General features: G+C 47.5%; 1 protein-coding gene across 6 annotated transcripts in view; it reads left to right on the forward strand.

Moving 5' to 3' along the window:
• The window catches only part of Scn8a (sodium voltage-gated channel alpha subunit 8), a 168,641-nt gene that overhangs the window by 40,456 nt on the left and 102,343 nt on the right, over nt 1–25,842 (forward strand). For 5 of the 6 annotated variants that reach the window (XM_076912116.1, XM_076912117.1, XM_076912119.1 and 2 more), the window contains exon 2: nt 19,752–20,081. In XM_076912116.1, the coding sequence (XP_076768231.1) occupies nt 19,806–20,081 (276 nt within the window). In that variant the 5' untranslated portion in view covers nt 19,752–19,805. Of the gene's footprint in view, nt 1–19,751; nt 20,082–25,842 lie in introns of those variants that run through there. The other variant, XM_076912120.1, reaches the window with a different exon arrangement.

The following is a 25,842-nucleotide window of genomic DNA, read 5'->3' on the forward strand; positions in this document are numbered from 1 at the left end:
CCCCCCATGTGGGCAGGATGCAGATGTTTATACCCTAGGAAGCGGCTCCCCTTACCTATGTCTGTCACGCAAATGGCCCTAGGAAATGGTCCTCAGATGAATGAAAAACTGAATGAACGAAAAGCCACATCTGAAGGGGACGTTCTGGAAACTGAGTCATCTGACGGGAAATGTTAAAGCAGGTTTTTCACTCATTCACACAGTAATAGTGATTAGGGTGAGTGACGCGGTGTGAGTAATTCTCTTTGGAGCTCTTCCGGGAAGGACCAAGGTGCTCCCGCTGCTGTGCTGGAAACAAGAATGAGGGAGTGAAGGATGAGGGCGGGTCTGAGGTGAAGGCGATGTCTACATTGTTTCTCTTTCCTTTGTCTGATTATGTGTTATTTTAAAAACCTTACTTTAAATGATGGGATCCATCTTTTCCTTTCCTCCCTTCCTTCCCTTGTCCAATTTTTCTCCCTCTCCCTTCCTACTTTTGTCCCTTCCTCCCTTTCCCACTTCCTCTCTTCCTGCCTTCCCTCTCTCTCCCCCACCCCCTTTTGAGATTAAACCCAGAGCTTCTTGCATGCTAAGCTTTGGCAGTGCCACAGAGCCACATTCATAGTCTCTGGGTGTGTAGGGTACATGCAAATATGTATGTGTATATAAGCATGTGTACATGTGTGCAAGTGTGTGTGCTTGTGCATATGGGTTGTGAGGGTGCATGCATGCATGTGTGTCTGTGTGGGTGTGGGACTGCGTGTGCCAGCACATGTGCCTATGTGTGTGTATGCATGTGTGCCAGTATGTATGCATGTGTGTGTGTTGTTCTAAACTTTTACATGGGTGCTGGGGTCAAACTAGGTCATCTCCCTAGCACCGGCTTCTTAATGTGGGCTCAGAACTTTTCTCACAGGTAAACTCCCTGGATACTGTTCTAACAATCCAGTTTTGTAGAATATCTCACATCACATGTAGATGTGTACATGTACATTTGGAAACATGTAGAATGGCTCACATCACATGTATATGTAGAAACATGTAGAATAGCTCACATTACATGTATATGTAGAAACATGTAGAATAGCTCACATCACATGTATATGTAGAAATATGTAGAATAGCTCACATCACATGTAGATGTAGAAACATGTAGAATAGCTCACATCACATGTATACGTAGAAACATGTAGAATGGCTCACATCACATGTATATGTAGAAACATGTAGAATGGCTCACGTTGCCCTCCTCTTCTTGGTAGGGGTAAGTCAGCTTGCTGGGTCAGCTCAGCTGTCTCCGGCTTCTGTCTGGCAGTCTCAGCGAAGGCGGCAGCTTCTGCCCAGGTGGGGCCAGTTTGGTTTTGATTATAGAGCCGTGGTTCTCAGCCTTCCTAATGCTGGTACCCTTTAATACAGTTCCTTATGCTGTGGTCACCCTCAACCATAAAGTTATTTCTGTTCCTACTTCATATTAATTTGTAATTTGCTACTGTTATGAATCATAATGTAAATATCTGTGCTTTCCAATGGTCTTAGGTGACCCCTGTGAAAGGGTAATGGACCCAAAGGGGTAGTGACCCAGAGGGTGAGAACCACCGTGATGAAGACTCTAGGCTGTGGTTGTGTGGAAAGGGGAAGGACAGAAATGTGTGAGCCCTTTATTGCCATGGATGTGGAAGCTGTCAAGACTGTTGAATGTATCATTTGAGAGGAATAGAGTCATTTTTCTTCCTCACAAGGCCATTGTCTTACTAGCTGGATACCGTTCCTTCACTTACATCATGAACAGTCATCCTTGGCCCACTGGCATGTGTACTGTGCAAGGCAAGACATGGGTGTACAGAGAGATGAGCTCATGGCTCCTCAGGGTCAGATCTGCACACAGAGTTGCATTTTACAAGTCATGTGAACTATTCAATAGGGCTTGTTTGTAACTGGGGAGAATGGGAACAGCTACCCCAAGCAATAATGGGCAGTATTGTAGGGAAAGGAGCATACAATGCAGGGGTGAGGGTGTGCGGGGGTGAAAGTGTGCAGGGGTGAGAGAGTTCAGGGTTGAGAGGGTGCAGGGGTGAGTGTGCAGAGATGAGAGAGTGCAGAGGTGAGTGTGCAGAGATGAGAGGGTGCAGGGGTGAGTGTGCAGAGATGAGAGAGTGCAGGGGTGAGTGTGCAGAGATGAGAGGGTGCAGGGGTGAGTGTGCAGAGATGAGAGAGTGCAGGGGTGAGTGTGCAGAGATGAGAGGGTGCAGGGGTGAGTGTGCAGAGATGAGAGGGTGCAGGGGTGTAGGGCACAGGAGGAGAATCTTTGTGAAGCATAGCATCCAATCAGAGAATGTGGATCAGTAGGCCCTGAAATGAGACTTCATTCATGAAGCGGTGAGAGTCTGGGGGCTTTGAGCAGAAGGGGATGTGGCCATCAAGCCTGAGTTTGATTGTTGTTTCCAGTTGATTACTGTAGCCCGTGAGGGTGACAGGCCATGTCCACTCTGAGGACCTGTCAATCACAGGATTTCGGGCTTGAGTTTTCCTGTGATCACAGTCAGCCTCTCCCTGGGTTGTGCTTTCCAGTGTCAGCTGCACTCCTCCTTCCTGGTCGCCACCATTATCTCGGTTCTTCTCTTCCTGACTGTCACTGCCAACTAGTGTCAACCGGGATGGAATTCTCTCTCCTTAGAAGAGAGACGGATCCGTGTGACTCTACTGGCTGCTCAACACAAGGCAGGTCAGTTCACATCTGAAACCCCAGACATCTTTCTGTGAAGTTTGGATCTAGCAGTGTTTGCTCCTTTAAACTTGTGAGTGGGGAAGAGACGGGATAGCGGGCAAGAAAGCGCTTTGTAAACATTACAGTGCCGTGCAAACATGAGGTTGCATTAACTTGTAGCCCCAGCAGCTGTTTGCAGTGCTTGTCACTCTGTCAGCTCAATTCTAAGATACCGAGGGGACCGAAATCTTATTCGGGAAAGACCTACCCTGGTTTTACTTTTAAATTTTATTGATGGTGGTGGTGGTGGTGGTGACGGTGATGGTGATGATGATGTGCACTTGTGGAGGTCAGGCTTGTGTGGCAAGTGCCTTAGCTTGCTGAGCCAGCCTGACAGCCCTACCCTGCTTTTGAACTGTGACTGTCACATTGAGTTGCTTGCTGCTGTGTGTCGCCAGGCTCCTGTCAAATGCTCTGTCATCTGCTCATCACGGTAACTGAGGAGGAGGAAGCTGCCCTGACCCCTGGTCAAGGCCTCATTCTCGGTTTTTAATCTTTCCTTGAGTCACCTTGAGTACCACAGCAACTACTTGGGTGGCCTGTGCCAGCATCCCCTGTCCAACCTTAGAAACATGGCCTGGCTTCAGAACCTGGGCAGAGGGGAATCCTTCAGTCTCCACTCATGGATCCCCTGAGATTACACACTTGGAGATTATAATCCTGGACATTGGAGGAGCAAGCAGCCTTTATGGGGTCTGAATCTGGGCCTCCTGGCCACCCCCAAAGGCTTGGTGACCTGTAGACTGATCTGAAGCTAAATGCTGCTGTAATGCTCTGTGGTTTGGACTCAGGCTCATTTTGTGCCAATGAAACAATGTGTGTGACTTCAGTAGCAAAGTTGCTTTCCATTCTCCTGTGGTTAAGTCTCAGTCTTGTTTCTAGAGCCCCTTTCAGTTCTCCTCTAGTTATTAAGTCTCTGTCTCATTTCTAGAGCCCCTTTCGGTTTCCTGTGGTTACTAAGTCTCAATCCTGTTTCTAGAGCCCTTTTCCGTTCTCCTGTGGTTATTAAGTCTCTGTCTCATTGCTAAAGCTCCTCTGGAGTAGACAAGCTCTTGGCCTCAGTCATTTCCAGATCTATCATGGTCTAGGAGAGGCCCTCTGGCTTTCAGAGAGGCTGTTTCTACTGAAACCATTGGGGGAGAGGACCATAGTGTTTCTTTTCTTTAAACACAGTGAAGCTGGCAGTACCTACTGCATTATGTTCTTGTGAGGATTTCTGATAGTGTTTTTGAAGTGCCTGGCACATGCTTTGTAGGTACCAAACTGGTTTTTCGGACAGTGCCGAAACTACCTGTCCTCATGTTGTTTTGCATTCATCTCAAGAACCACCAGCCACCAGCCTTGTGTTTCTCACTGAATTCTGGAGCGGGAAGGCCTAACTTCTGAACCTTCTTGAATATTAGTTTAGCACATCCTGGTTCTTCGTAAGAATGTCTTGAGAGCATTCTGAGGTGTGAGACACATGTAGGCTCAGGTCCTGCTTCAGCCAGAGAGACATACTCTTTTTGTTGTTGTTGTTGGTTTTTTTTGTTTGTTTGTTTGTTTGTTTTTGGTTTTTTGAGACAGGGTTTCTCTGTGTAGCCCTGGCTGTCCTGGAACTCGCTCTATAGACCAGGCTGGCCTTGAACTCAGAAATCCACCTGCCTCTGCCTCCCAAGTGCTGGGATTAAAGGCATGCCATGCGCCACCACTGCCCGGGTGAGAGACATACTCTTATCTGTTTCCTGTCTCTCTGCTTTCAAGTAAAGAGGCCACTGAGAACCACAATTCAGCTTTTTACCCAGAGTCTCCATAGCATGACTGACAGATAACAGGACACTCGCCTGATGACTGACAGGTCATGCCTGATGACTGACAGGTCATGCTGTAGGAGATGTGCCTGATGTCTGTCTCTAAATTCTCAAGTTTCTAGTGTTGGCCATGATACACACTAAGAACTGCTCGATGAAGGGATGAATTCTTGGACCTGGCCAAGTTGGATAGTACCAGACTATTGCTGTATCCTCCATGCATGCCTGTCTGTATCCTCCATGTGTGCCTGTCTGTATCCCTCCATGTGTGCCTGTCTGTATCCTCCATGTGTGCCTGTCTGTATCCTCCATGTGTGCCTGTCTGTATCCTCCATGTGTGCCTGTCTGTATCCTCCATGTGTGCCTGTCTGTATCCTTCCATGCATGCATATTCAGGCCTTTATTCAACTCAAAGGTTCTTTTACTGAGTCAAGTCATTGCTTTTTCTCCCTTAGGCCTTTGTGTTTTGAAATTGGTAATCCCTTCACAGAAGTCAGCTGTGTTAATATGCCAGAGTCTAGACAGCTAGTTAGTTTAGAGATGGAATGGCAAGGCGTGGTAGGACAGTAAAGGGTTAACCAGATGGATAGCCGTGAGTCTCATTGTGTGGTCTTGACGGCACCTCCTTTTTCTCTTCTCCAATATGGGATAACTGCACTAACCACCAGAGACAGTTGTTGGAGGATGAAAAGAATGGATATAACAGGACTGCTTACAGGCTCTGGGGTGTGCGTGCTTGGGCCAGGGTTGGCACATGCCTTTCATTACAGCACTCAGGAAGCAGAAGCAGAGGCAGGTGGATCTCTTTGAGTTAGAGGTCAGCCTGGTTTTCAGGGAGAGCTCCAGGACAGCCAGGGCCATGTAGGGAGACCCTCCTCAGCAGAAACCAAACCAAGAAAAGAGTGCTTGCTGCAGAAGCTTGAGTAGCCGAGTTCAGATCCCAGCACGGACATAAAGAGTGAGGCGTGGTCGTGCCCGGCACCTGTAACCATCCCTCACTGTGTGCGGTGGTCAGACACAGAAGGATCACTGGGACTCCCCAGCTAACAGTCTAGCTCCAGGTTTCGTGAGAGACCCTGTCTGGGCATGGGGGCGGGGTAAGGCAGAAACAGAAGTAGCCATCCAAGTGGAAAGCTGAACAGGAGAAACAGCTGGCCTGGTCAGTGTGGGAAGAGCTGGCTTCCAGTTCAGATCAGAGGCTCAGCTTCTTTTCACTTCAGCTTCTTCGGTTCCTACCTTGGATTCCTTGCACAGTAACACCGAGGCACTTCCTGATTTGGTCCTGCCCTCTCATTCTGTGTAAATGGCAGCGGAGGTGGTTTTGTCTTCACTAGGTTACTGCCCAACTTTCCGTTGAACTATTGCTGTCTATTTCATACCTGGGAAAGAAATGTCAGTTAATAGGTACCATGCTCCTAAGAGGACCACCGTGTTTAGAAAATTGTAACTGTCCTGTCTAACATGATGGCTCTTGAGCCAGAGTGAGACCTGCTTGTGCCAAGTGTTCTGTGCCGGGTTGTGGTGGGTGGGAGGGAGTAGCTGTACACACTGACAATGATAATCCTTGTTATAACGGAGGGGGAAGCCGTCTACTTAGCGATTCCGGTTCTGTTCCTCAGCAGTCAGCTTGAGTCCATGGAGTGTGAATGATTACTCTTCTGACTGCAATCCAAAGGTTCAAGTTTTGCTTCAGCTTAAAAAAGACTTAAATGGTGAAGAGAACAGAGCGCAGCCTGTTGTGTAGCATGCATGAGTACGGAGCACAGGCATACCACCAGCTTCAGTGCCGCCATATCATGCACATGCGCACAGGAGTCCACGCCACGCACATGTGCACAGGTGTCCAAGTCTCAGCACATGCTCACAGGTGTTTAGAGGCCAAAGTTCCTCATTGCTTTCTTCCCCAGTTTTTTTTTAACCTTTTAAATTTCAGTTTAAAAAAAAATATCGTGTGTGTGTGGGGTGTGTGTGTGTGTGTGTGTGTGTGTGTGTGTTTTCGTGTGCTTCAGTATGTATGTGAAGGTCAGAGACAACTTGGAGGGAGTCCGTGCTGGCCTTCCAGTGTGTGGGTCGCTGTTAATTGACCTGAAGTCATTAGGCTTGGTGATAAGTGCCTTTGTTGCACACTGAGGCATGCATCTGGCCCCACCTTACTTTGTGAGACAGGTTTTTTTTTCACTGAAACTGTGCTTACCTGTTGGCTAGACTGGTTGGCGAGTTCTAGTGATCCGCCCGTCTCTGTCTTCATAGTCCTGGGACCTTAGGCGTGGCCGCTGCACCCAGCTTTTATGAGGGTGCCGGGACCAAACTGAGGTCCTTACACTTGTGTAGCAAGTGTTTTTGTGACTGACACATATTCCCAGTCCCATAAATAGGATGATGAATTCCTACCAAGAATCTTAACATTTTTAGGTCAAAACATCCAAGTACGAAATGTACTTATACTGGATGCTTAAGTGCTTTCTAAGTGTCTCCTGACAGTTACAGGTCATGGGTGTGCATTTAGAACTGTATTAGGATTCTTTCAAAGAATTCCATAGACAGACGCTCAAGGCTTCTTCAGGAAGACGTGCATTTTTAGTTACCCTGGAGTAACTGTCTTAAAAGGATCAGAACAAACCAGCTGTTGGGAATAAGGGGCAACTTGATGAGCTTTGGGGAGCTGTGATGTGAGACTGAGGAAGAACAAGCTTTCGTAGTGGGCTCACCGGGTAGGAAGCCATTGTGTGCAGTGGTGAAGATGGCCCTCCAGCCTGGTAAGAAAAACCAGCTTTTATGGAGAGGCTTAAGATTACATTTTTAAAAAAGTTTAAAATGATTAAAATTAAGTTCTGACAAAATTGTTTCGTTTCAGTTCTAGAACTGTTAAATATCTCCAAAAATGAAATCTGTAAGACAGAAAGAAAATTGGCGTGCTCATATCTAGTTGTCACTGGAAGGAGGAGGAGCCCAGGGAGCGGGGATGGTGTAAGCCGTCCATCTGGCTGCATTTCTTTCTCCCACTCGAGGAGCCACCCACCTTCCTCCCATGCGGGTCCGCTCCTCTGGCTGATTCCATGAGCTCACAGCAGATGCACAGAGCTGGCTCGCAGACAGGCCTGAATCCAGCTCTAGTTCCACAGCAACCACTTCTCTCCCTTTGGTTCTAGCTAAACCTCATCTTAGCTTCAGAACCACGTGGCTGGCTGCCTGTCTGGCATCCCCATTAGGATGCACCAAAGTGCCTCAGACTAGGCCTGCTCAAAGTGAAGCCGTTTTAGCTCCAGAGCTGTATGTCACGTCATATTCCTGTGTCATCGGGTTTCACTACCTCCTACTCATTCTCCCATGACAGAAAATGGGGCATTTTTCCTGGTTCCCTGCCTTCTTACCCTCAGTTGGCTGGCCTGCTCAACATGTCATCCAACTGGTGCTGCCTGGTCCAGACTGTCACCATCTCTACCTGACTTATCACACAAGCCTGGCTCACCTCTGACCTTGTTCCTGCTCTCCTCGTGTGGTCTGCGTGTTATTACTGGGAACTCAGATGCTGTAGAAACAAAGTTCCTTAAACTTTAGGTCGCAGCCTCACTTGTGACTGAATGAGGAGGCTGTGAAAAAATATTTGTCCTGACACCCACAGATAAGTACAGTCCTCACCCCTTGTCAAAGAAACTTCTTTTTGCAACAGATGGAGATCATGACAGAAAACCATACCAGTCAAAAGGCAGAGTTGAGGAGCTGAGTCTTAACTGACTTATCTACAGCACAGCTTCTGCGCAGAAGGTTCAAGGGTCATTGCAGGAGAGCAGGCGGAGGGACTTTAAGATCCAGAGGGTCAGGGAGTTTACTGTGAGATTGTGTCTCCTAGTAATGTCAGGAGCTACACAAAGTAAAGTCTCACCAACATGGCTGCCTAAACATGAGCTGGACGAGGACAGCATCAATAGGCAGAAGTAGGATGTGGGGAGACAATGAGGCCTCACCCCTGCAGGACTACAGGCAGCTAAGGGATGATGACAGCAGGAGAGGTAGTCTTCCCTGGGAAGAGCACACCAATTGTCTATCTGATACCAAAAGGTCAGGCCTGAAAACATGCACACAAGTAACCTTATACAGACTGAACAGGCTGTGTATGTATGTATGTATGTATATATATATATATATATGCATATGTGCATATAACAACAGCTAATGAAAAAAGAGGCCATGGTTTCAAAAGAGAGAAGAAGGGGTGAATGGGAGGGTTTGGAGGGAAGAAAGGAAAGGGAAAATGAGGTAATTGTATTACAATATCAATTTTTTGAAAATAGTCAAAGGTTTCTGAACACACAAATCAAAATCTAATTCAAAACGAACACCTAATGAGTTCAAGCTGTCACCTGACGTGACGTCACTGCAACCTTGAACAGAACATGTGCACTGCATGTGATGTACTGGGGGGTGCCAGAGAAGGGGCGCCTGCAGTGCAGCGCCAGAGGAAGGGTATCCACAGTGCAGCACTAGCGGGGAGGGGGCAGCACCTGCAGTGCAGCGCCAGTGAGGGGGTGGAGAGGCGCCCGCCCGCAGTGTAGTACTGTCTGGAGGGGGAGGCGCCTGCAGTGTGGGAGGTTACCTTCAGGGAAGCGGGGTGTGGGGACAGGTTTGAGTCTACTCAGGGTTGTAGCAAGCAGTACCTCTGTTGCTTGCCCTCCCTGCTCTGTCTCTGATGAGTATGAGATTTCTTGCCCTGCAGAGCTCCGCCCACCCACAGGGCTCCTCCTACCCGCAGAGCTCCGCCCACCCTCCTGCCAGCTCCGTGCTAGCAGCTGTCCTTCAGCCTTACTGGATACTGCCTACTCCAGGAAGCCTATCTTGATCCCTCAGAACCAGGCTAGGTGTTCTGCTTTTGTGAGTCTACAGAAGCGTGTTTTACTTTATTGGAGAGTTCAGCCTACTGTCGTTTGCCCATTTACCTATCCTTTACCCCAGAAGACTGTCAGGTCCCTCGTGAGCAACAGTGATGGTCTTGTTCATCAGAGCATAGTGCTGGCGTGTTAGAAACTCCTATAACACATGTAACTCTGACACGTGTGAGTAACTCCTAGAACACGTGTAAATAGACTCATAGACTCTTTTAACACTTGCCTCTTTGTTTCCGGTTTCTCTCACTCGCTTGCTGTCCAGGCTCATCCGTGGTGCGGCACGCGTTAACCTTCCTTTTACTTTTAAGGTTGCGCAGAATTTCGTTTTTTGTACATACCGCATCTTACATGTCCAGTTCATGGTCATTTGGGCTGTTTGGCAACTGTAATGATGCCTCTGGGAACATCTTTTCGGGTTAGTGCTTTCAGTTGGTAATTATAGTTGGTAATATAGATGGTAATAGAGGAATTCTGCTCCTGAACTGCTGTGCTCTTCCGTAAAGCTGATGCTCTTCTGTAAGGCTGATGCCCCTCCGTAAAGCTGATGCCCTTCCGTAAAGCTGATGCTCTTCCGTAAAGCTGATGCCCGTCTGTAAAGCTGATGCCCCTCCGTAAAGCTGATGCTCTTCCTTAAAGCTGATGCCCCTCCGTAAAGCTGATGCCCCTCCGTAAAGCTGATGCTCTTCCGTAAAGCTGATGCCCCTCTGTAAGGCAGATGCCCCTCCGTAAAGCTGATGCCCCTCCGTAAAGCTGATGCCCCTCCGTAAAGCTGATGCTCTTCTGTAAGGCTGATGCCCCTCCGTAAAGCTGATGCTCTTCTGTAAGGCTGATGCCCCTCCGTAAAGCTGTATAGCTTCACGTTCCAATCAGGCTTGTGCCGGGTTCCAGGTAGGTAGTCAGTTAGTTAGGTTTGTTTCATGTGTGTGCTGAGGTAACAAATGTTGGAAGGATGATATACATACATATGTATGTTTGTATGTATAAGCAGGTACATGCACATGTGCCATAGCATGTGTGTGGGTGTCAGATGATAGCTTTCTGGAGTCACTTAGCTTCTGCTAGCTTGTGGGGGTCTGGGGCCAGAGTCAGGCAGTGTGTAAGGACCTCTGCTCCCGAGTGGTCTCAGCAGTCCTTTCGGTCTCTCGACAGCCTCCTCAGCCTGTCAGTCTCTAGCTCCCTGTTGCTGGCTGTGTTCCTGTGTTAGCCATCTGACTAGCCATCCCCTTCAGGTGCTTTGCCGTTCTATGACTTACGTTCTCAATCTCTTGATACTTTCATATAAAGCACAAGATGGTTTGATTTAATTAGGTTTTTTTGCATGTGTCTCTGGGTGGCATGCATTTGTGTGTGTGCACCTGTTCACATGTGTGTGGACATATCTGTATACAGGTATACATGAATATGTATGAAGGCCTGAGGCTGATGACAAGATTCTTTCTCGGTTACTCCTCACCTCATTCTCGGAGACTGGTTCTCTTTCTGAGCCCAGAGTTCCTTTTGGCTAGTTCAGACACCCAGCTTGCACCAGGGATCCTGTGTCCTGGCCCTCCTAGCATTGGAATGAAAGGGCAAACTTCCATGCCTGCCTGGCATTTCTGTGAGTGTTGGGGATCTGAACCCTGGTCCTCTGGACCTTAAGGCTCACAAATAACTTCCTGGCCCTGTTTTCTGCTGAGTTTCATAGTTTTTTTTTTTTTTCTTTTATTTCTGCACTGGTTTACTTTTGAGTTCATGTTACATGTACTATAAAGCCAGCTTCCTTCTTTCACGTGTGTGTGGCATACATTCATATGTCCTACACTGTGTATAGGGCTGTCCTTGCTCAGCTGAGCAGTCTTGACTTCTGTCTTAGTTAGGGTTTTACTGCTGTGAACAGACACCATGACCAAGGCAACTCTTATAAAGGACAACATTTAATTGGGGGCTGGCTTACAGGTTCAGAGTTCAGTCCATTATCATCAACATGGGAACATGGCAGCATCCAGGCAGGCATGGTACAGGAGGAGCTGAGAGTTCTACATCTTCATCTGAAGGCTGCTAGCAGAATATTGATTTCCAGGCAGCTAGCATGAGGGTCTTAAAGCCCACACCCATGGTGACATTCCTGCTCCAACAAGGCCACACTTTCTAATAGTGCCACTCCCTGGGCCAAGCATATACAAACCATCACAGCATCCATGTTGAAAATCCCTGACCACATATGAGAGGCTTTATGTCCGAATTGTGCCTGTTGGTCTCTATGGTTGTCTCTAGGTCAATACCAAAATTTTGATGACTCCACATTTGTAATTAATTTTAATACCGGGTATATGAGTCATGAAACTTTTTCTCTTTTAAGTCTGAGACAAGTTTGGCTTTATTTCTGTTTGGCATTGCCAGGGACTTAGCCAATGGTCTCATATGTGTGAGGACAGTGTTCTGCTGCACAGCTACACCAAACAGATGTGTTGTGTGTTTCTCCTCACAGAACGAACACCTCTGCTGTTGTTTATTTGTTTATTTATTTTGCAAACAGGATCTTGCTATGCAACTCAGACTAACCTTGAACTCACCGTGTAGCTTACTTATGTCGGTCTCTTTTTTTTTTTTTTCTTAAAAAAAGTATTTTTATTAATTCTTTGAGAGTTTCATGCATATATACAATGTATTTTGATCATATTCGTCCCTTCTTCTTTCTCTAACTTCTCCCAGATTCCCCCCACCTCCCAATCTCTCCAACTTTGTGTTTAGGCTGCTCTTAAATGCTCCATCCTCCTGCCTCAGCCTTCTGAGATGGCATTTTGGGTGTGCCACACTGAATCTGGCTCACTGGTAACTGTGAACTTGGTGCTGTTCCCAGCATATTTTTTACATGCCCTTGCCTAGAGTCCCTGCAGTGCCTGCTCACTAGTCTGCTCACTAGCCTGCAGTGGGTGTTCACTAGTCTGCAGTGCCTGCTCACTAGCCTGCAGTGCCTGCTCACTAGCCTGCCAACTTCTATTCTGTTCCTGTGCTAACTTCTTTTCAGCCATTTTCCATGTCTTCCACACCTTGTCCTCCCACACAGGTCCTTCTTTACTTGCCTGTCAGATTTCAGAGAGCACTAATATCTTAATCCTCTTGGATGGCCGAGAGAAGAGAGCCCTAGCCATCTATTATCCCAGACTTTTTGAGTCTAGGTCAGTCTTTCTTGAAACTCTCAGGAAAATTCTGAGGACCAACAGCCACTGTCACTGTTCCTTTATTATCTGGGGCAGGGTGGGGACAGGACAGGAATGAGCAGCTGAGATAGCAGCACTGTGAACAGGGGCATTGACACAACGTGGCTCTGTGAACATAGCAGTCTGGCTCACCTCAGAACAGCATGCCTTGACACAGTGAAGCCTGAGGATAACTTTGACCCACCCCAGGCTCTTTCCTTTTTATGGTACAGAGGATCAAAACCTGAGCCTCAGCATGCCAGGCAAGTTGTTTTAACTCTACCTCTGGCTCTGGCTCCCAGCAAACTCAAGACTGTCTTGCTGTAGACTAGGAGACTTGATAATAGATACTTGTTTGTTACATTGTTACATATAATAATAACAGTCTGTGGACATTTAATTTGTTTGTTACATTGTTACATGTAATGTATGTGATGGTAAATGTACAGAGTGGAGAGATACACAATTTACTGTAGAGAGAAAAATCCCTAACACAGAGAGAGAGAGAGAGGTCCACCAGGGTGTAACTACCATGGCAACAGAGTGACTGGGGAATTACAGCAGTTGGGCAGAAAATGCTACAGTTAATACAATTAATTTTATACACTCATGATTTAATACGAGGCTGCAAGGGACAACCATGTATGCTCTAAGTGTGTTCACAGGCTTTGATAAGTTTAAACTTTTTTATGGAAGCAAATGGTCAGACAGAACTTTTATACACACATCTTTTAATGTATTCACGACACACCTAACTTTTCATTGATTTAAAAAAAAATAATTCTGCCTACTTGGTGTATCTGTTCAAATTGTCAAAAAATCTGCATATAAATGGATTTGTACAATTCAAACTGCCATTGTTTAAAGGTCAGGTGTATGCTAGAGAGCACTGGCCCTCCCTCCCTCCCTCCCTCTCCAGTGCCGGCCTTCCCCCTCCCTCCCAATGCTAGCTGCCCCCCTCCCTGCTCACCTGCTACATGCAGAGCTTAATTGGCAGGTAAGCTGTCTTGCCTCTCTTTTGACTTTCAGATCAGGAAGGTTGCATTGCATGACCTCTGAGATCATTCTAAACCCAAGAAGACTGTTTACTTTTTGCAAAGTTTGCTCTGAAGAATGAAGGGTTTTTGTGCTGACTAGAACTTAAGGAAGAGAAGAGAAACAGATTTTAGAGTTAGAACTTGTAAATAGAAGTCCAAGAGTAACAGCGACCAGACATTTTACAAGGTGATGCTGGGTCCGTTGATTATTGACATTGGAAAATGGATTCTGTCTTCATACCTATACAATGACCAGTTGCCGGTGGTTTGCAGGTTTAAATGAAAAGGGTAAAACAATAAACTTCTAGAATAAAACAGAAGAACATCTGCAGGACTGTGGGGGGGATGGCTGTTTCTTTAAAAAATTTTTTTTGGATGAAAAGATTGATAAATTGGATTTCAATAAAATTAAGAACTACTTATTAAAATATTGCCAAGAACATAGTAGAGAGGGTGGTAGTTTTAAAATGAAAATGCCGGGCAGTGGCGAAACACACCTTTAATCCCAGCACTTGGGAGGCAGAGGCAGGCAGATCTCTGTAAGTTTGAGTCTACAGAGTGAGTTCTAGGACAGGCAGCCCTACACAGAGAAAACCTGTCTCAAAAAACTAAACTGAAAAAAGAGGGAGGTATTTTATATCTGATGAAGAACTTGTTCATCAAATAAACAATTCGAGACAGGAAAATGTAAATGAGCGAGTAGGAAAATGTGGGCAACTAGTGTGGCCTGCGTTTACAAGGGGGTGTGGTATCTAAAACGCCAGCACACAATACAAACTTGAACCACAGTGAGCCAAGAGGCAGGTGAAGAAATGCATCAGACCCTTAGAGATATACATAGCAGAAGCTCCATGAGGGCAGACATTGGGTCCTCAGAACCCATGTAAGCTCCAGGCAGATGTGGGGCTCACCAGTAATCCCATCACTCAGGAGGCAGAGCCTGGGGCTGCAAACAGCAGTCTGGCCACCTAGACTAACTAACCTACCTGTGGGCTCTCTGTTCACTGAAAGACCCTTCCTGTGTCATCCTCAGACTTCACTATACACAAGCACACATTCACACATGTGCACACACTACACGCAGAGCCACATAGGGAAACATTGAGCTGCCATTTCAGACCCATGAGTTCCGGTGATGGCAAGCATGCGGAGAACCTGTTATCTTTGCTAGTGGGATGTGGAGGCTCAGCCACTGGAGAGAGCTTAGCACTTCTACTAAAACACCGGACAGTATTCCCATTGGAGGCTGGGGAGATGGCTCAGTGGTTAAGAAGAATACTAGCTGCTCTTCCAGAGGACCCAAGTTCAATTCCCTGCAATCACAGGCAGCTCATGACTGTAACTCCAGTTCCAGGAAAACTGACACACACACACAGACAGACACACAGGCAAAATGCAAATGTGCCATCAGACCCTGAAATTTCTGTTCTAGGTGTGTTCTCTACTGAATTGAGAATGGAGCTGAATATGGTGGCTCACACCTGTAACCCTGTAATGCTAGGGAGAGTGAGGCAGAAGGATTGAGTTGAGTCCAGCCTGGGCTGGGTAATGAGATCTTTTCTCATTACAAGCATTGGAAAGGTACATAGTATCACACCTGCAGAGCTTGTGGTACTCACAACAGCCAAAAGGTCACATGAGCTCAAATGTCCATCATTGGGTTAGTGAGGATGTGCTTGCTGTACAGGTGTGGAGAGAGAGAGAAGGAATGCCGTGCTGGTCCGTATGCCTCGTGACTTTACCTCGAACTCTCACACCAAGTGAAAGGTCAGAAACAAACAGTGGCACATTGTATGCTAATGTTTATAGGAAATACCCAGAAAAGATGCAGTGGTAGGGATGGAACACACTCTTGGTACCGTGGAGCTGGAAAGGGGATGGTGGTTGCCGAGAGACTAGGCTGGGTAAGGGATAGTGGGCGCCCCTGTACTTGGGGCACAGCAGGGAGTTTGCAAATACACTGTGATGTGTTTATAAAAAGATAAAGAGAGAGAAGATATATTTTGGTGGAGGTGTGGGGAAAGGAGTGGCCTCTGTGGGCCCATGCTGAGGCATCCCTTCCCCCTGAGGGACCAGCCACAGGATGGTATAGTATAGAATAGAGTTTATTCATGGCATGGGGAGGGGAGCTAAGAGGATAGTAGAGGCAGGGGGGTGGGGGAGGGGGGAGAGAAGGGAGGGCAAGCAGCCCCTTTTATAGTAAGTAAGGCACACCTGATTGTTGCCAGGTAACTGTGGGGTGGAGCCTACCTGACTGTTACAGTGGAGCTTAGACAAAATACTAACACACTGGGACTGAGTAGTTTGCTTTAAAATGTTTCAAGTTGCCTAGATTTTGCCTCAATAAATGAATCTTAAAACACTGAGGTGCCACCAAATGAGTGAAATTGAGAACATGTGTTCTAAGTGTTGGCAAGGGTGTGGGGCAGCTGGAGGCCTCCACCCGGTGGCACTAAAGCTTTATACGTGGTCTCCAGTTCCACATTCCTCCTCTAGCCAAATGCTACAAAGAATCTAGTGTATGTTTGGCCACTAAAAGACAGGAGCTAGGAGCTGCTTAGCTTCTTCTCATAGTAGCTCAAAGCAACCAAAGCCCATTAAAGTAAGGTGGGTAAATTGTGCTTTGGTCATAAACAGAATACTACACAGCAGTTAAAATAAACGACCGCAGTGAGGTGAACTCCGTTGGAATGAAGCCAAACCCCATAGGTTGAATGTATATCTGTACTTGTCTGAAATTAAGAAGCAGCAAAACTAACCCATGGAGGTGACTGTCGACAAGGGAGCTCAAGAGAGCAGATCTGGGCCACTACACTGGTGTGCGTGTATAAAGGCTGAACTGAGCACTGCAGATTCATACAGCTTACTGCCTTGTGTTTACTTTTGAAAAGAAACTGTAACAAACTAGGAAACAAACAATAGTCACCAGAGCAGATGTCAGCAAGGCAGGAGGGAGGATTGTGTGAGAAACAGGAAGTGGCCGGAGGCCTGGAGCAGCAGTGAGATGCTACAAAATTGGGTCTGCTGTGTAAAGGCTGGGCTTGCGGGAGGGAAATGGTTATGAAAACAGATTCTCAGAGATCTTTGGGAACGCATCTGGGTAAACCAAGGCTGACTGCTTTTGTGGGACCTGAGTGGGGGAGCTGCTCAGTAAGGAGTGAGGAGGTCTGAAGTGGCTAGGGACTAGAGGTGGTAACTGAAGCCCCATGCTGGATGACAGGGGAGGAGGAGGAATCCTTTAACTAGGAGTCTGTGTCCGAAGCCCGCTGATACAAGTAGGGGACTGTTCTGGGCCCAGTGAGGACCAGTGATGGAAGTCTGGAGTCACTTGTGTACAGATGGGTTGACACGGATGAGCACCCTAAGGGAGAGAGGGTTACAGATTCTGGGAAGCAGTCATAGAAAAGAGTCTGTGGGAGATCATAACTGCGGCTGTGACCAAGGATGACACGGTGAGTGTCACCAAGGCCTGGGGTAAGTAAAGCAAGTAGGGGTTTTAGATACATAGGGAGAAGATCCAGGAAGGAAAAGGGAAGGTTGAAAATGTGGGGAACAGGCTAATTTGGGGGGAGGGGAAGGCTAGCCCTGGAGAAGGTGGGAAGACAAAATAAGGCAGCTCCCAGCCTGGATAGCCAAAGCTGTCCGAAGTCAGAGCACAGGAAGAGAATGACCTCAGATCCTGGTAGATGTGGAAGGCAGAGCCTGGAGTTTCAGATCGTTGGTCTCGTGGGTTCCAGGTGTAATCCCGTCTAGCTGTTGAGTGTCTACAGATGCTCGGAGTCCCGACTATCATTCTCTGGCATAGTGGCTTTGGGAGAGTTCTCCAAGCCTCTGCTTCTATGTCTGTTAAATGTTGATGATAACAGTAGACTTCACACTGTTCTGGAGATGAAGCTAGAGAAGCAAGGTACTTGGAGCACAGCTGAGAGCGGAGTGGAGCCTCCAGCGGAGGCCGAGGGCAGGCACACTGAGACCGGAGTCCACAGTGGGTGCAGTTGGAAGCGGTTTTGCTGGCTTTGCTCAGGATATGGGAGGAATGAGGGAGAAGGAAGGCTGGGCTTGGGGATTCTGTGGATGAAGTCTCAGATCATGAAGCCCTGTCATCCACATGTGAGTTACTTAATGAACCAGACAGACGCTAGAAACTAGTGGTCGGGGGAGAGGGAGGGGAAAGGGTAGGATGGCTAACTATAAACAAATAAAAAGAATTTAATAGTAAAGATATAGGAATTGGGGTGTGAGTGTCTGGTTGAGGTCATATTTTTTGCATTTTATTCATTTGTGCTTATTCACTATTTAGAGGGTCACATGGTATATGTATGGAGTTTAGATGGCAGCTTGTGGGAATTGGTTTTCTCCTGCCATGTGGGTCTAGATTTGGTCTTGAGGCTTGGCAGCAGGCACCCCTACCTGCTGAGCCATCTCAGCCTTTGGTTGTGGCCCTATGACCCAGGCAAATTTTCCAATCTCTGGGAGTCCCGCATTTCCGCACAGTGGATGGGCCGAGGCGTACAGTGTCTTATGTTTCTAAAGTCCTTTGCTTCTTACCGGGAGTGACTTCTGTGACCCCCTCCCCCTGCCTGGACCTGTGGGTTTGGTGCAGAGTGGGAAGGTACCCAGTGTGTGGGGGGAGTGGGGAGGGGAAGGCAGGGCAGTGGATGGCTCTTGCCCAGGAAGCCCCGTGCTGTGTCTGCCTGGCTACAGACACTCAGCTCCAGGCTGTGTTACTGCAGTCATCAGAAAAGCAGAGTCTGGGCTGGCAGATCTGTGAAAGGAGCCCTGAGGGACAGCATTCTCACAGTAGTGAGCGTTTACAGTCCCTCTCTTGAGCAGGCTCACATTACATAGATCTGGGAAGTGGACCCTGAGGACTAAGTAGGAGCAGAAACAGCAATCTCGTCTTCCAAAACTATTTCCTGGAAGTGTGTGTGCGCATGGCGTGCGTGTGACACTAAGTCAATAAATACTCTTAAAGGATGTGTGGAGTGTGAGAGACAGAACATTAAGAAGTATATTTCCTGGGCCGACAGTATGCTGCTCAGGCTGGAAACGGGAAGCACCACTCTGAGCAGCAGGTGAACTGCCCCTGGTCTGTGTCCATTCAGACAAGAGCAAGTGCTTCTCTGAATCCTGATCCTTCTGCTTCCATCTTGGATAGAAGTAACCCAGGGTTCTGTCTGCAGGAGTGAAAGTGTTTTCCATTCGTGGGCTAAGCAATCCCTGACGTGTGGTCCCAGTGCTGCTGCTCACTCTAGAGGGCATGGTCTCTGGTCCATCTTCCCTTCTGTCTGAGTCTCTAAGGAGCCAGTCTCCTGGGCCCACAGTGCCACGTGACTGGCACATGGTAGGGATCTGGAAGTTCCCTTGCTCTTTCTCATCAGCAAAGACACAGGTCCTTGTCCCCCTCTCCCCAGCCAGAGGGGGAGGAGCTTCTGCAGCGGTCTGTGAGAGTGATGGCAGCCCTTTCCACTGAAAAATGTCTTCTGTGTTTGTCCCCGGTGGGTGCTTGATCCTTGAAAAAAGATACCACTAGAATCTTATACTGGGCCGATTTTTGACAGCTCAGTAAATTGAGACACCTTTAAATGGAAGGATGAATTCAGACAGGACCTGTTTCATCAATATTTTGTGTTGACAAAAGTTTTAAGGAGTTAGTTTTGTTTTCTGAAAGTGAAACTCTTGTGAGGCAGGACAATTTACTTTCCTTGCCCTTAAAGGAAAACTTTCTTTTGGAGCATAGATCCAGAGGGAGGAGGGTGAGCATGCAAACGCTGGCCCTAGGGAACTCTAACTGTACCTTGTTAGCAGAGAACAGAGTGCCTGTGTGGGATTCTGAACAGTGGGTTGGATTTAGAGAAATACAATATATGCCCAGAGTTAGGGAGACCCCAGTCTTCCCCTCTCCCTGGCTGATCGATCACCTGAGAACCATTACAAAGGTCACCCAAGCCACTCTTGCCATAGATTTTTTTTTTTTTTTTTAAGATGAAAAGAAAGCATCTCAGGGTGGAAGCCCTGTGGCGGAGGCCGTAAATGGAGGTTGAGAATGAGCTGGCTTAATCTTGGCCTCCTTTTAGAGCGGTGATTGATTAATGCTGCCTGTGTTGCTGTTCTTCCAGAGCTGACCTGTCCTGGACTCAGCATAACTAACGAAGCTGCTGCAGGATGAGAAGATGGCAGCGCGGCTGCTCGCACCACCAGGCCCTGACAGTTTCAAGCCTTTCACCCCTGAGTCGCTGGCAAACATCGAGAGGCGCATTGCTGAGAGCAAGCTCAAGAAACCACCGAAGGCGGATGGCAGCCACCGGGAGGATGATGAAGACAGCAAGCCGAAGCCAAACAGTGACCTGGAGGCGGGGAAGAGTTTGCCTTTCATCTACGGGGACATCCCGCAAGGCCTGGTTGCCGTTCCCCTGGAGGACTTTGACCCGTACTATTTGACGCAGAAAGTGAGTTGGAGGAGACCCAGCTGCAGAGGCTCCTTCCCCTCAGGCTGGGGAGAGGGGACAAGGACCTGTGTCTTTGCCCGGGAGAGCAGGGAGACATAGCGAGCCCTTGCTTCCACCTGGGATCTTTCCGTCCCCACTTGGTTGCTGCTGAGGGTCACTTTCAGGCCTTCTTACAGGCCAACTCTGTTGGCAAGACTTCCAGTTTTGGTTCCAGGCAAGCTTTAAAATCAAAACAAGGACAACAACACATACATGTGGCAGGGTGGTGAGGATGTAGCTCGGCTACAGAGCACTTTCTAGCATGGGAAACCCCCGGAAACTTGAGGGGAAGACAGAAGGAGAGGGAGGGAGGAAATGTGGGCATACATGAAACACACCTATTTATTAGCGTTCAGGATACTACAGCTGAGTAGAATCTCCCAGACCCACACTATTAAATCCCATCTCTGTATATAAAGGTGATATTGTTAGCGCAGCAGCAGCAGGCTGGAGATGTAGTAGAGACCACAGTGTGCTGTCTGTGCACCCCTCCGATATGACACCGAAGCATGGCCTTGTGGGGCAGACACAGTGGCACACACTGGGCTGAGGGAAACTTGTACCTTTGGTCTTGTCACCCATAGTTTGGATGGATCTTTGTAGTAAAGCCAATCCTGTCCCCCTGCCTGACAGGGAACACAGGTAAAAGGCCAGGCTTCGTTTGGCTAAGGGTTCAAACTTCCTGAACAGTATCTGCCCAAATCTTAGATTATTGTATGAAACAAGACAAGAGAAGAAGCAAAGCCTCTGGGTTTGATTCTCTGGACAGGTGATTAGCTGCTGGATCCTGAGAGCTGACATTACCTTGTAGGAGACCCACCTCATGCCACAGATGTCCTTTAAATAACTGTGTCAGTGGGCTTTCCAGATAATGGGGTGGCGTGATGGTTTTGTGTAATTATGTATTTATAATAGAAAGCTCAGGTATGCTATCTTTGTTTACACGCCTGCCCCTTTGAACTGATGCGGCTAGTGCATTTTAAAAAAGCTTTTCGCTTCTTTGTCTTGTAAGTGGAATAGAATTAGAAGACCTCTGTCTAGGATTCGTGAGAAGGCTCAGCAGGTAAAGGGCCTAAGCGTGGTCCCTGAGTCCCATGTGGTGGGAGGAGACAGAGGACCTGTAAATTCTCCTCAGATTACCTGAGTGCCCTGGTGTGCACACCCTCTCAACAGTGTGTGCAGACATACATACATATGTATGTACGTACGTACATAAAAACATAGTGCATAAATACATATGGCTAATGGCCACTATAAGACAAACAAATTAAGTCAAGAAAGCATTGCCAGCAGGTCAGAAATGTTCACTGTACATTAATGTTTACCTAGCTACCTATAATCTGTTTATCTACATATATTCTATCTATTTGTCTACCTACATATAATCTGTCTGTCAGTCTGTCTACTTGGTACAGGGTCTTACATAGTAGCCTAACTTGGTCCCAAACTCACCATGTAACCACATGAACTCCTAATCCGCCTGCCTCTACCTCTTGAGTTCTGGGGCTACAGACTGTCGCACCACGCACCCTACGAGGTACTGAGGCTTGAACGGAGGCTCCGAGCATGGCGGGCACTGCACCCCTTCTCCTAAATGAGGAGTTTTTCATCTGACTAAAAATAACAAGTTTTCCTGACCTATCTCAGTTTCTCCCCCTACCCCCATATTTCTGTTACTGGCCCTTCTCACTAACCAAGGCTAGCATTGGCTAAATCAGCACGGCTTCTCCTACAAGGAAGCATACCGGAATTAACCTGTCACAAATAAAAAGCTTGTAGGGCAGAAAGAGACTTTAAGAGGATGTTCCTCTCTGTTTGTCTTTCAGGAGTTGTTGTAAATAATTCCTAGGAGATAAGCTCTCTTGCCTGGTAAATGATTGTCTTTTCCTCAGCCTCCGTTTCTAACACTGTCACTGAGGGGACCTCTGGGAACCCGTGTCTTGTTTTTTGTCTGTCTTTTATGGGCAGCAGAAGACCTGTTGTCTTTCTAAAGTTCTAGCTTCATCCTTGTGTAGATTTTCTGTTCCAGGACACTCAGGACCCTGCGAGCCACGCATCACACTGTCCAGGCACTGTTTCGAGTACTGCTGGTTTGGCCATACTAAACTTTGAGGGCCTTGTTGAGTTTCTGATTTTTCCAGCTGGTCTCTGCAAACAGCTCTGCGGGCCGCTAGCCTGACACTCTGTATGTACCTTCGCGCCCCCGCTCTGGGAACTGGGTGCTTTCTTCCTTAGGGCTTTTTTCAGTTACTCAATACAAATGAGTACGTTTAAGAAACAGATACTTATTTTGACTTATCTCGTTTTAAAACTAGGTTGTATATTTACATAATCAAAATTTCAGAGTTATTTGGTAAAAAGCCCAGCCTATATATGCACTTTCGGGCTCCCACTCCTGCCTCCCTGCAGAGGTAACCTGATGTAGTACCCTTTATGGCAGGGTCCATGGCAGATCCATCAGGAGCCTGACCACCTCAGATACTTGTTCTCAGCCTTCTTCCTGTTGTTTCCTTAAACCAACCTTAGTTCTGTTGCCTTCCTTCCATTTTTTGTTTATTGTAGAATCTTTTGTTGTTGTCGTTGTTGTTCAGGCTTTCAGGGAGGAGCTCATACCCGGCTGTGAGTCCACACATGCCGGGCTGTGAAGTCTTGACTTTTATAGGTGTGGATTCTCAGCTTCTTTCTTCTCCCGTTTTTTCCTTTTAGAGAATCAAATCAATGGCTTTTCTTTGCTGCTTGCAGCATCTGTCTTCGCTACAGAAAATACAGTCTGCTGCTTCAAAGTACTTTGCTGACTTTTAAGTGGCCATCTGCATATCTCTAGTGACCTCCCTAGGGAGGCAGTTGGGGGGTGGTGGTGGGGGATCCTGTGGGTTGAATCGAGTCCTATGCCTTTGCCTTTCCCTTTCCGGTTTCTCAGGCCTGAGATGGAACATCCTCTGTGTCCAGCAAGCTGCCATATTGTAAGAAAGCCCCAGAAGCAAAAGTTTCAATCTCAGGACTGACATGTCTTAAAGAACCATGTTGTACTCCTGATGCACCAACCAGTGGCATGCTTCTCAAAGTTCAACTCACTCCACAGTCTGTGGGTTTGTTTTTCTACAAAGTGGGGTACACTGAGACACGCAGGAAGTTGAGATGTAGAGGCCTTTGACATCATTTAATTCGGCTTGCTTACATTAATTATTTTATGGTATTGATACTTCATCAAAAGCCAGATCCAGGTTTGCAAGGTGGCCCAGTGAGTAAGGAAACTTACTAAATAACTGACTCCCATGGGTTGTTCTCTGATTTCCACTCACTCCTGACTGTGTGCAAGCATGCACACATGCGTACATATACATGGACATACACACCACACACAAACATACATGTCCAACCACACACATGCACATACACACCTCACAAACACACATGTGCACACACATGCGCACAGATACACCACACACAAGCACACACATATGCACATGCACACACCACACACAAGCACACACATATGCACAGACACACACCACACACAAGCACACACATATGCACATGCACACACCACACACAAGCACACACATATGCACATGCACACACCACACACAAGCACACACATATGCACATGCACACACCACACACAAGCACACACATATGCACACACCACACACAAGCACACACACATATGCACACACCACACACAAGCACACACATATGCACATGCACACACCACACACAAGCACACACACATATGCACACACCACACACAAGCACACACATATGCACAGACACACACCACACACAAGCACACACATATGCACATGCACACACCACACACAAGCACACACATATGCACAGACACACACATGTGTAATTTTTTTTAAGCCAGAGCTACTGTTAGTGGTGGAACCTGCATTAGATCTCACCCCGTTACTCATTACAACATGTTTTCAGCCTTTGCGTTTGCAAGTTGGCTCAGTTGTCCCCATGCTGGTAGATGGATGTACGGAACACAGAGCCAACTCCCCTCCTGTCTGCATCCCTAACAATCCCGTGGTTTACTTGCCTGCCTAGGATGAGTGATAAAGAGCACGGTGCTAAGAGCCATGTGGTCATCTGACCCCTGACCCCTGGGCTCACTATCAAAGCTGCCATATTGCTCACCTGGACGTGGGCTCCTGAGCTGTTTAACTAGCCCCTCCACCTTCTGCTCCCTCCCACCACAACCCACGGCATACTGGAAAAAGCAGTGTCTTAGTTATGGTCTTATGGCTGTGAACAGATGCCATGACCACAGCAGCACTTACAGAGGACGACGGTTCATTGGGGCTGGCTTACAGTGTGAGCGGTTCAGTCCGTTTTCATCATCATGGCAGGAAGCATGGGAGCGTCCACGCAGACACGGTGCTGGAGGACCAGCTGAGAATTCTACATCTGAGACCTCAAAGCCCGTCCCTAGTGACACACTTCCTCCTACAGGACCACACCACCCAATAGTGCCACTCCATATGAGTCTGTAGAGCCACTTCCTTTCAGGCCACCACAAGTACCTAACTGGGAATCAAAACCCTGGTTTTACTTTTACATTTTATCTTCAATGTGCTCCTAGCCAAATTAAATGCCCTGGGCCTTGGTGTCCTCATCTGTACACAGGTGTGGCAGAGCGTGCACATGTCCACATCTTTCTGCTTGTGTGTTACACCTTTCCTATTTGCCCCGTGTTTGGAGTGTGATGAAGTGTTCTCTGTTCCCTCTGAGTTTCCCACTCTGGTCTGCATCACTTCCTCTGGGAATGTTCTTCCTTTAACCTCAGCTTCTGGAATTCCTTCTTACTCACCCAGGCCCAGCTCAGAAGCTGCTCCTTCTATGACCTAACATGGTGCTCCTACACCAGAACGGAGTCCTCTCTATCCTGAGTTCTGTAGCACAGTTTATCTACATAGCTTTGCCTCTCGGCTGGTTGCACTTGCACACCTGCCTAGGAGCTATCTTGATTCATAAGTGAAACACACACACACACACACACACACAGAGAGAGAGAGAGAGAGAGAGAGAGAGAGAGAGAGAGAGAGAGAGAGCAGTTCTTTAAAATGCCTTGGCTAGCTCAAAGGCTGGGCAGTTCTAATCCTCCCGAGGCTAACACACATTTCCCTCCTGTAGAGGTTTCCTTTTGGGGACCACATTCCTTCTCACCTACATTTCAGATGATTCCCCTGCAGCTCTAACCCTGATCTGTCTCCCTCCGAATCATGAAGATTCTCCTTGCTCCCTTCCAGTTACTAGCCCACCCAAATTCAAAGGCCCCACCTCAGTCTACCTGCCCACCTATTGGCTGTCGGTTCTTTATTGATCAATCAAAAACCAATTAGGGACGAGAACCTTCAGCGGTTGGACACAGATTCCTGACTTTGGGGGCCAGATTAATTCAAAGTATTAAAACCAATCCCCAACAAGTTCCCATAAGACAGCCTGTCTTCAGCCTGCAGAGATGATTTCAGGTGCCTTTCAGTGTGGGCGTGGCTGGTACCTCTGTGCCCACAGGTTTCACAGTTTTCTCCTCACCACCAATGATAGAGCCAGGTCCCTGAAAATCTACTAAGTTTCTCCCCTCCATCTCCCCTTCTCTCCCGCACCACCCCACACACATGCATGCGTGCACACATGTGCACACACACACACACATGCACACGTTCCCTGGGCTGCTGGCAGGTATGCCTTTCCTAAACTGTTTCAAATTTGT

Source organism: Arvicanthis niloticus, chromosome 13, assembly GCF_011762505.2.
Source record: "Arvicanthis niloticus isolate mArvNil1 chromosome 13, mArvNil1.pat.X, whole genome shotgun sequence".
Lineage (NCBI taxonomy): Eukaryota > Metazoa > Chordata > Mammalia > Rodentia > Muridae > Arvicanthis > Arvicanthis niloticus.